This window comes from Lytechinus pictus, chromosome 10 (genome assembly GCF_037042905.1).
Source record: "Lytechinus pictus isolate F3 Inbred chromosome 10, Lp3.0, whole genome shotgun sequence".
In the NCBI taxonomy this organism is placed as follows: domain Eukaryota; kingdom Metazoa; phylum Echinodermata; class Echinoidea; order Temnopleuroida; family Toxopneustidae; genus Lytechinus; species Lytechinus pictus.
The window spans coordinates 28427523-28439032 of NC_087254.1; the positions used below are offsets into that span (position 1 = coordinate 28427523).

Genomic DNA, 11510 nt, shown 5'->3' on the forward strand with positions numbered 1-11510 from the left:
TGATGGTCGAAAAGATGGAATTTGGAAACTCATTAATTAGTCTTTAAATAAAGGAAAACATAAGAATATCACTTTTCTTAAGATTGAAGGTGTTTCTCAAATCCGATTGAATTTCCGTAAATGCGAGAACCCATGTACTCTGGGAACATGGTGATATGAAGTTGAATATTTGGTGTATCTGCACACAAGATTATCAATTCTATCGATTTCTACAAGATGTTTTAAAAGGGGATCAAAGTAGAGAAAAGAAGCACATAGGTATGAACGTCCGCCATTTTAGACAGTCGCAGCAGACTCTATTTACCGGCTTTCCCCGACGTCCGCAAAAACTAGATATATATTAGTGCGTCCTCAGCGTCCCCATCTCAGAGCATTTTGTTTTGCCAGTCGAAAGCCAGCTCGTTGCCAACACACCCACTTTCTTCCGTGTCAAGTTCACGTTTCACTATATTCAAACAATGGCTGATACCAGTGCTCCAGCTCCTTCTACCCCTAAGAAGGCAGCAGCAGCAAAGAAGAAGGCCAGCAAGCCAAAGACCCCAGCTAATCATCCTAAATACAGTGACATGATCGCCAGTGCTCTTACAAGTCTGAATGAGAAGAAGGGGTCATCTCGTCAGGCTATTCTCAAGTACATCAAGGCCAACTACAAAGTGGGTGACAGTGCCAACGTTCACATCAAGCTTGCTCTCAAACGTGGAGTTTCATCAGGACAGCTAAGACACGTGAAGGGAACTGGAGCTTCTGGAAGCTTCCTCCTTGCAGAGGCTAAAGCAGCGAAGAAGCCGGCAAAGAAAGCAGCACCCAAGAAGAAGGCAGCAGCAAAGAAACCAGCAGCAAAGAAGGCCGCAAAGAAACCAGCAGCGAAGAAGCCCGCAAAGAAATCAACTCCAAAGAAGAAGGCAGCCAAGCCAGCCGCCAAGAAAGCCAAGCCTGCCGCAAAGAAGCCAGCTCCAAAGAAGAAGCCTGCAAAGAAGGCCGCCAAGAAGTCAAAGAAATAAACGTGTTCACTGAGAACAAAGACTATGTATATTTTTGTGACTGTTGGTTGTCTGTGACATTTGGACTTAAACTCCCGATAAAGCCCCTCTAGAATGTGTCTCGTCCTTTGCTTTCTATGCCATCACAACACTCTTGATTTCTTCTGAAGTCGAACGCTATATTATATAGTAACTTCTTGAATTCATCTTCAATCGTGTTAACTCTTAATTTATTGGAAAATCATCTCAACGTCCTCATAAACTTTCGTCATGAAATGAGACTTGCCAATTACCTCGCCCGACGATACAGAACCTTTGGGACTGAAATATGTATTTTGGAACGCCAGCTGAAGTGATAAAGATTATTATTTCGAGGAGTAAGGAGTCAAGACATTGTACAGAGACAATTATTTATGTGGAACATCCAACCCAAAAGAGACTATTGACTTTTTAAATCTACATATGTAAATCATGGAATGTAATAACTTTGTAATAAAAAAAAGCAACTAAAAGTTGAGATTGGCAGTTGAAGTACATTTTCGATAAATCTTGAGAAGAGTTCGATACGTCAACGCATGCTTTGACATGGAGAAATGGTTTCATCTCGTTATAATGAAGAAATGAGATCATTTCTTTGAGAATGTATGAAATTGAATATTGGCAATTAAAAGAGAAATTCAGTGGAAGTGATTTCGTCTCGGCAAAACTTAGAAATGAGATCACTTTCATAAAATTGTGAACAAAGGGAAATTTGTGGAAATGGTTTCGTCTCGATAATATTCAGAAATGAGACCATTTCCATACAAATGACTAGAGTTGGAAAAGAATTGAGGAAAAATTATTTGTGAAAGTAATTTCCGCTGTACAGAACTTGAAAATGAGATTACTTAATACGAGAATATGAGATTGAACAAGAGGGAGAATTGTGGAAATGGTTTCGTCTCCGACAATGATTTAGAAATGAGATCATTTCCATAAAAAGGTGACTGAGTTGGAAATTGAGAAAAAGAATTTGTGAAGGTTATCTCGTCTCGACAGAACTTAGAAATGAGATCACTTTCATAATGTAAGATTGAACTAAATGTGTAGAAATTGTTTCATCTCGAAAAGAAATTAGATAATTTTCGTAAAGATAGTTGACTTGAAAAAGGGGGTAGGCAATGATTTTCTTTCTTTGACGGCCCCTCCTGGGCATAGAAGAAATATAACAAGTGATAACAATGGCAATAATAGGCATAAGAAAAATATAAAGGTAATTTATAAAAATACCTATGGAAATTATCATCTCGTCTTGAAAAAACTTCATAGAAATGACACAACTTCCATACAGATGTGTGAATTGGGAAATGATCAAAAGAGAGAATACATGTATATGAAAGTGATTTCGTCTCGTCGAAACAAACTAATAAACGAGATCACTGACATAAAAATGTGAATTTCATATTTAACAAAATGAGGGAATTTCTTGTTATATCGTCCTCACAGGAGAGTGCACAACGGCGTCTCGGAAGAGAGAGTGAAAGAGTATCTGTAATTGAAAAAATTCAAATTACAACGATCAAACATCAATTTTACCCCCTCCTCCTAAAAAGGGGGGAAATATGGGAATATACAAAGTAAAAATCTGAGATAATATTGGGTGCATGTGGCGAGGCAAGTAGGACAGATTTCGTCTCATGTTCAGCCATCACAGGCACTGGCGGATCGGCCGGGGGGGGGCAAAGCCGGCCCGTGTCCCCCCCCCCCCCTGTTGAGAGGCACAATTAAAATTTGTAATGTAAAATGTTGTTAAAATAGTAGTGTCCCCCCCCCCCCTTAAATGTGACCTTTTTTTTCCTAGGGAAAATGCGCCCCCCCTCCCCTTTGGAAAATCCTGGATCCGCCCCTGGCCACAGGGATGATTTTATCAGTGCTGTAGAAATTAAAAATAACCTTTTCCGAATATATGATAGAAATTCAGAAATTGCGAGTTGAATATGAAAAAAAATGCTCTTCAGTTGCCCAGGTTCAGTTGCAACTGGATGGATGAAAATATTTCCGTCCTCATTTAACAAAAAAATAGAATACCATGCACCCAGACACATCACAACTGGAAACAAAAATCTATAATAGGCCTTTTTAGGGCCTGTACTGAATGAATATACATAATTATCCTTTATACAATTCACAAATTTTCTCCCGCATTAGTCGCAATGTTGATCAGAAAGCTGGAACGCTGACAGTGATGATAAGTATTTTACAAATATAACAAAATACATACATCCACGTGGCTATAAGCAGCATGGTCCAAACAATTATATTTCTTCGATCTTGATCTATTAAAATTAAGTTTAATCAACCCTTATCCCACATCCCTTTATATGCATGAACAAAGAATTTTGCCAAGTTTACAATACGTGGAGGGTACTGACAACATACGGGTACAGGTAATATTGTCTCTGGAAGTTCAATTTCCCGGGATTTATGCTTGGTCCATTCGTTAATAGGGGTGTTTATGTTTGCATAAAAACGTATTTAAAGTAAAATAAATCCCTATAACATTTCTATTCAAAATAATAGTAAAGAATACAATACTTTTTAGCATACAAATTCATTAAAAATTCTAAAAACAGAAAATAACAGATATATTTTGATTATTTACGATCTAATTTAGGCCTATATGTACCCCCATAATAATAGCGTCGTCTCATAAAATTGGCCCTCGAGGACAAGTGTTTTGATTGAAATGCGCATGCGGGCAAGTAGCTCATTATGCATAGAAAAGGGCAGGACGACTATGGCTACTTGACTACTGCCCGAAGTCGCTGGTTGGTTGTCACGCATTTTAATTAATGTAGCAATTTGTTAGTGGCTAATTATAGTATATTTGGTATCAGAATCACCGTAAACTTCCCTAGAACAAGTACCTTACCGTAGCAGACCATGGACATCCAACAAGCCCCTGAATTTCGAGCGAAACCTCGCGATGCCGATCGGGGCGGAGCAGGCGACGTGGACAATAACACACCCGTTTACCACGATACAAATCAAGCGAATATGAATGCGGAAACAGACGGTATGCACAACAAACACGCTGATCGTAGTACTCAGCTGCTCGACCCAGCTGCTCAGGGTGCCCAACTCTGCCTCCTTGCCTCCAAGTCTCATAAGAGCAATGTCTATAAAGCATACGATAGAACCAGACGGGCCCGGTCATTCATTCCTCACTGGGTGGTGGAGTATCCCTGGCTGGAATTCAACCCAGAGAAAGAATGCATGTTTTGCATCTATTGTCGGGAATATCAGAAAATACACGACGCCGAATTTACCAACACGTTCGTACATGGCGCCACTAACTTTCGACTGGATTCTGTGAAAGCTCATGATAATAGCACCAAACATCGACAGGTCATGCTCGTTATGAGCGGGAAGATATCGATCATTCCGAAACCGATGTCCAAGCTGCCGAGAGCAACCGGAGATCGACTTCGGGTTGGATCATTCTTTGATACAGAGGTTAATGATGGATCGTATGATGTCAACGGAGTGGGTTCTGCTTCACATCCTTCGATGCATAGGCCAACAGAAGTAATAGATGGTATATATCAAAATAGATGCTGGATTTGAGTAATGATGAGTGGGTGGTCATGGATGGATGGATCTGGATGGATGGATGGTGGATTGATGACAATGATAATGAATGATGATTGGATGGTGATGAAGATGATTGATGATGATTATAATGATAATGATGGTGATGTTGAGGAGGAGGATGGCAATATAGATGTGATGATGATTCTTTCATTGATAGATACATTACTGACAGTTTTGTTTTTTCTTTTTCATATAGCATATGTGTCTTCATGTATAAATTTTCATTTTATGAAAGAATGACAATTTTGTTATTCTTTGATATAAATTCTTAAAATGCAAATCAACCTTTGTTGACCATTATATCATTTATGTTTAATGTTAGCATTTTGTATTTGACCATTAGTACCCTCTGTGGATAATTATCATTTTATAGATTCATTCACTAAAAAAGTTCCCAAGATGTGGAGTTCAGATGAGAACCTGCAATCTGATTCTGAGTAGACCTATATGCAGTTGAGGCCAAAAGTTTACATACAGCCATGGAATTCAGTAAAAATTTGTTCGCTTACCAAACATCGTAAAATTTAGGATATCTTCAGAAATATAAATACTACCATTACGAATTTGGTACCAAATGAAAGAGCGTATTGAGCTCTTTCACATGATTGGGATACCGTTGGGATTAAAGTTTACTTCAGGTGGAATTTTCTTTGGAGAGAAAAAGTAATATTCGTGCCAAATGTATTCTATTGTCTGTTATTACATTTTCAAACATTGTTTCATAGAAATATATAAATGTAAGATCTATGATTTATATTGCATTTTTTATCATGATCACCACTGAACAAAAAAGTGTAGGCCTAATCTGAAATGTTTATGTTGAGAAGTAACTAGCACAAATATGAAATGTTTTTGTCAAGTTTTTTATTTTTAATTTGTCTAAAATATGAATATTTTCGGGGAAAAAATGACACCTAAATATTTTCAGCTCCTGGTGACAAAACAATGTGATTAATGGGCATGACATACTCCTTTGTTTGATATCAAATTAGTCATAATGGCACAAATATTTTATAAGAAACAGTACATTCTATGATGTTTGGCAAGTGTCAGCTTTTCTTTGAATTTCCTGGGTGTATGTAAACTTCTGGCCTAAACTGTATACATGTATATTAAATCTCATATTGAAATCACATAATAAAATTCTTTGTTTTCCCAGATGAAGGAGGCCAAAAGCACAATATTCCATCATCTTCTGATCTGCTAGAAGAGCCTTTTTCTACACCAAACCCAATGGGTGAGCAAGAGATCTATATACTGTTGAATTGATTGTGGAGGAATTCGTAAAATGACATAGGGCAACAGCTCACATGAGCTCCACCCAGTTCTTAAGTTTGGTTCATGAATATGTTTCCTCTTTTTTTCTGCTTTATCAAAACCAACTTGATGTCAGAATAGATCCCCCTTAAATAGTATTACAGTACTTAGTGAAATGATTTTACTTTTACACCTAGCCAAATACATCAAGACTCTGCAGAATATATATCCTCATCTTTCCCTAAATGGGGTTTCATCCGAGAACTGCCAGCCCACCAACATTCTTCAGCAGCAGCCATCTCAGTTAACAACTCCACCTCCATCAAGAGTGGGAGATGCAGCTCCACAGGGAATGGAGATGGAGGAGAATATTGAGGTGTTTATCATTAAGGAAGAACCTTCGTCTCCCGGTCAGGAGGAGCAAGCACAGGGGAATTACGAAAGGGAGCCAGGTGTGGAAGATGCACCATCCACTTCCACAGGAGGAGGAGGGAAGATAGGGAGGGCAGTTCCTCCAATGCGAAAGGTTTGGAATGTCACTACCAATGGAGCAGCCTCCTTATCACAGGAGGAAGATGGTGTAGACCAGGGGAATGACTATGAACAAACAGGTAGGACTTCTTATGCTGCTCATAATACAATTTAGTTTCAGAGGATGAGAACAATCTCTGTTTGTTTTCTTTTTTCATGAATAAGATCATGAAAAGGGAGGACATCAACTATTTTGAGATTAAACCTTGATAGGATTTCCAATAAAATCAGTAAAAATTACCAGCATGCAAACCTTCAAAGATGATCTGGAATTAGGTAATAATGTTATTTTTTGAATCCTCATTGCTTCAGGTAATGACACTAGCGCTCATCTAGACCAGGACCATGAAGACGAGGCTGCTGAAGGTCTACTGCACCATCCTGGAGCAATGCAAGACTTCTTCATCAATCCAGTGGTACCAGTTATGAGACAGGGAAGGAGAACAACACGACTCTTACCTAAAGCGAAGAGGCAGAAGTTAGAGATGTTAATGGCTCGGCAGATGCATGGGGAAGATGTGAATAACATAAGTGATGATAGTTCAGGTGTGTATTTTTTGGTAGTTATCATTGTTAATATTACCATTATGTTTATGATTATGAGTAGCTGACATGTATTGGTCTCGAAATGAAGGGGTTTGTTGATGATATGTTTATTATGACATGATTCCACTTGATATGATCTCGTTGATTATTTTTCGCATGATCATCAAAAGAAGCAAATGCTTTATTTTTGTTTTTGTTTTTAGGTGACCCACGGTTTCATTTTGACCAGGAAGGAGACTTGGGTTCTGGAAAGTCATCCTCAAATGACGTAAGTTTTGAATCGCCATTTTAAGCCCAATAAATGAGTTCAGTAATCATTCAAAATTCATGATTACCTTTCAATCAATTTTTTTTTCTTCACTGAAGAACATGTTTGAGGTTTTAACGTACCAACAACTAATGTATACAGTTTATACAGTGGTGACTGGTGACAGCGGTGGGATAAGGACATGGTGGCAATCATAGAATGTTTCTTACGTTGAGTTCATTAGCTCATCAAGCACTTTGTGAAGATTGTTTAACTGACAGTGGTGACTGGTGAAAGCGATGGGATAAGGACATGATTGCGATCATAAAAAGGTTCTTTATTTAGTTCATAGCTCATCAAGCACCTTGGCTGCGTCAACATTGAAATCTTAACCTAAGGTTAAGTGTTTGAAATGATATCATAACATAGAAAGTATATGGATCTAGTTCATGAAACTTAGACGTAATGGTAATCAAGTATAACTGAACATCCTGCCCATGTCCTAGGAAGTGCCATTTATTCACTGAGATTGATATTTTAGTTTATTGCTTGTGTTTGGCTGTTTTTCTTCTCATTGTTATTCTCATGTTCTGTTTTGTATATTTTTTTAATCTTAAAAACCCAGTCCCAATGGAAACAGCTGGCAGAATCATTTTTAACAAAGTATAACCAACTCAGTGAGGCCCACTCAATTATGATGAAGCAATTCCAGAGTAAGATTGCCAAACTAGAGAGTAAGTGTAAGGAGCTTGAAGAGTCACGTTCGTCCAGACAGAGGGCACCAGCCGGCAACTCAAATCAAGAGGTTCGTTCAGATAGCTTTAGAGGTCTTTCGTTGCAATCAACAATAGTGTTCTTCAAATAGAAAACATCATGACAACATCACATACCTTTAAAGGTCAAGTCCAACCCAGAAAAATGTTGATTTTAATAAATAAAGAAAAATCAAACAAGCATTGTGCTGAAAATTTCATCAAAATCGGATGTAAAATAAGAAAGTTATGACATTTTAAAGTTTTGCATATTTTTCACAAAACAGTGATATGCAAATTAGACAGTCGATGATGTCCTTCACTCACTTTTTCTTTTGTTTTTTATTGTTTGAATTATACAATTTTTAACTTTTTACTGATTTGACAAAAAGGACCAAATTAACTTAACCATATAATTCTAAACAATGCTAATTCCACATGTTCCAGGAGGAATTAATCATTGTTTCACTTGACAATGAGAAGAAAAGTAGAATATTTCTATTTCATATAAAAGATACAAAAGAAATTGTGAGTGGATGACATCATCAGTCTTCTCATTTGCATACCGACCGGGATGTGCATATGACTCTTTAGTGAAATTGAGCAAAACTTTAAAATGTCATAACTTTCTTTATTTTACATCTGATTTACATGAAAATTTTAGTGTTATGCTTGTTGGATTTGTCTCTTTATTTATTCAAATCAACATTTTGTCGGGTTGGACTTGTCCTTTAAGGAATTCACAAAGCAGGACAAATTTATGTATTTATCTGTACCTAGAAATTAATAATGTAAACAAGTATTTACTTGTAGTTGAAAAAAATGTCACTAGATTATTACTATTGCTATGAGAATATGATTTGTTGGATAATTTGCAATCATAATTCACAATCTCATACACAAATTTCTCCAAGATGTTCAGTTCAGTTAAGGAGATATTGAGATTTTTGTCAATTTGCTATTTCATGACATTTCCTATTTTCTCTTTTGATTTAGTTATTTGATCAAACAAGACATCAAGATTTAAGGTCTTAAGTTGTATTGGATCATTTGTTCAGCCTTCAAAATTAAACTGAATTTTTTTTATTGATTTGTAATTATTAGAATCAGGATGGCATTCCAGGGCAAAAGGAAGCTTCGGGAAGCTCGCAATCATCCCCAAGGATCAACATGTACAGCTCAGTGATCGTACTGCAACTACAGGGTCAGGAGCCAATCAACATCAGTAGCACTTCAGACAACAACTTCAGTGCGGTCCAGGAGAGCCTGTCACAAAGTGGCATCCACATATCCCTAGGAGCAAGTAACATTCCAAATACCTTGGAAGAACAGGTCAGTAACCTTTCAAGACCAGTTCAAAGGTCATTATCAAAGGCGGGATCACCTACAACATCCTCAGAGACAACAGCAGTCATATCTGATAATGTAAGTAGGTATAGTAGAGCCAGAGACTCAAACCAGGTGTCAGGAGTGGGATCGACTGTCCAGAATGAATCGGAAATCCAGCATTCTGGCCATGAGAACCTGTCATCAGACAGACGTGGTTACCTGATGGGAAATGGAGTAGCTGATGGTTCAGCCCCCTCTGAGTGTCAACCCCCTGCTCCTGGTAGAACTGATAGCACATCCCATAATGCGGCCAATGACCTCAGTTGTGATAGTGTATCACACAGTAATAATCCAGCAGTCGCGTTGCGTGACTCTTTAAGTGATTGTACGGTAGATCAGCATTCTGATGAACATGAAAAAATAGCATCTACTAGTGCCTCCTCAACTGCAGATGACATGGTATAAAATTAGTAAAATTTATTGTTATTTTTATGTGCTGCACCAAGATTTTTCACCACATTTATACACAAAAAAAAAAGAATCTGATCCAATTTCTTAGAGATCTAAACCCAACTGAAGTTTGTTTTAAAAAAAGTCTCATATAATTTTTAGGGAAAATTAAAGATTTGGTACAATCATAAAATACATGCGAAGAAGATGAGATCTTACATCAGGTCTAATGTACATTGCACAAAATTAATACAATATCTAAACTGTAAAAAATTTAGGACCCCAGAATTTTGCTTAATTTCTTTCTTGTTTTTTGGTATGAAATTATTTCTCAGGTATGGAATGGGATATGAATTTTCAGGATAAAATCAAATTTACTGTATAAGCTTTTTTGACAAAAGGTAACTTGACTTTCACGAAAAATTTCAAAAGGCCTTATTGAAAATTAATATTACCAAGAGAGAATGGGTTAAGTCATATTGCCCAAATTCTTTGAATGTTAAACCTCATACCAGTTACTGAGAGTATCAAGGAAGATTTAAAACATGTATACTTCCATAAAATTTATGAATTGATGTCTTTTTATATTAGAGTTGTGTTTATTTAAAGCTATATAGGACAATCATCAATTGAGAAGTCAATATTGTTGTAAATATGGAGATCACTACTGCCCTCATTAGTTCACATTTGGAAAGGTAACCAATGTCATCTCCTTGTTCAGAACTTTGGAAGGTATATCATCTGTGGGTTGTTAGGAAAATTGAAAAGATATAGATATATTTAGTGCAGCTAATAAAATTAGAAAAAAATACTAATGTTGGACATTGTCTGAAAGGAATCCCTTAAAACACTTTATGGAATAGATAATTTTATCTATTCATTTTCATGATACATAAGCACATCTTTCCGCATTCTCCTTTTTTTCATTTTCGCATTTGTTCACCTTTTTTTACCCTTCTGTTCTTATTCTCCTCTTTTTTTTACTTTTTTTTTTCTCTTTTCCCTTTTATTTATTGTTAAATTTCCCTCTTATTCTCTCCTCATTGAGTTTCTCTTTTATCTTTTCTGCACAAATAAAAGAGTTGTCCACTTTTTTTTCCTTGGCAGTGACACCCATTCATTTGCTTATGTTTGCAGAGATAATGTTTTTTCTTGCTGTCATTTAAGTATTAATAGTTAGATATAGATACTTTAGAATTTGGAAATGTAAGGATTACTTTGAAGGACAAGACCACTTCACCAGGAGGATGAATGACTAAAGAAATATGAATTAGATAGGCATAGCATTGCAAATTTCATCAATATTTCTAATTTATTTATTTCTTATTTATTTTAAAGGGAAAAATTATTGTTGTTGTTGTTGTTGTTGCTGTTGTTATTGTTGTCATTATTAGTTATTTATTATTATTATATTGCCATCCTGGTAACTATGCAAATTAGGAAGCTGATGATGGCATACTCACTATATCTTTTCTATTTCGGTACATGAAATATTTGAAAAGAAAAAAAATCAATATATTCGTTGATATGAGGATATCCACGATATAATGGTAATAATGATTCTACATTTACCATGAGAAATCATACCAAATATGCAAAGGCGGAAATTTCTCCCCAAAGGCACGGGGGACCCGGGGAGCGTTTCATCAATATTTTCATCCGACAAGTTGTCAGACCTGACATTTTCCCATGATTTTGATTGGCTGAGAGGCACTGTTCCTATGGTAACTGTCGGATAAAATGGGACTTGTCGGATAAAACGTCAGACAAGTCCTTTCATGAAAC

The 11510-nt window shown here is 36.6% G+C and overlaps 2 protein-coding genes across 3 annotated transcripts; both read left to right on the top strand.

The window, feature by feature from the left end:
• The first annotated feature begins 362 nt into the window (after positions 1 to 362).
• Positions 363 to 1497, top strand: LOC129269407 (histone H1-delta-like). Its single transcript, XM_054906904.2, has one exon. The coding sequence runs from the start codon at positions 459 to 461 to the stop codon at positions 999 to 1001; it is 543 nt and encodes a 180-aa protein (XP_054762879.1). The 5' UTR covers positions 363 to 458; the 3' UTR covers positions 1002 to 1497.
• A 2192-nt stretch (positions 1498 to 3689) lies between these two features.
• On the top strand, positions 3690 to 11088 carry LOC129269408 (uncharacterized). Of its 2 annotated transcripts, XR_010294895.1 has the most exons (8): positions 3690 to 4557; positions 5773 to 5850; positions 6068 to 6481; positions 6714 to 6947; positions 7151 to 7215; positions 7820 to 7999; positions 9051 to 9853; positions 10004 to 11088. XR_010294895.1 is itself a non-coding variant. In XM_054906905.2 (7 exons), the coding sequence occupies exons 1-7, from the start codon at positions 3903 to 3905 to the stop codon at positions 9738 to 9740; spliced, it is 2316 nt and encodes a 771-aa protein (XP_054762880.2). In that variant the 5' UTR covers positions 3699 to 3902; the 3' UTR covers positions 9741 to 11088. The 2 variants fall into 2 exon arrangements, 1 of the variants encoding a protein (XP_054762880.2); XM_054906905.2 differs by having other exon boundaries at positions 3699 to 4557; positions 9051 to 11088.
• Positions 11089 to 11510: the final 422 nt, after the last annotated feature.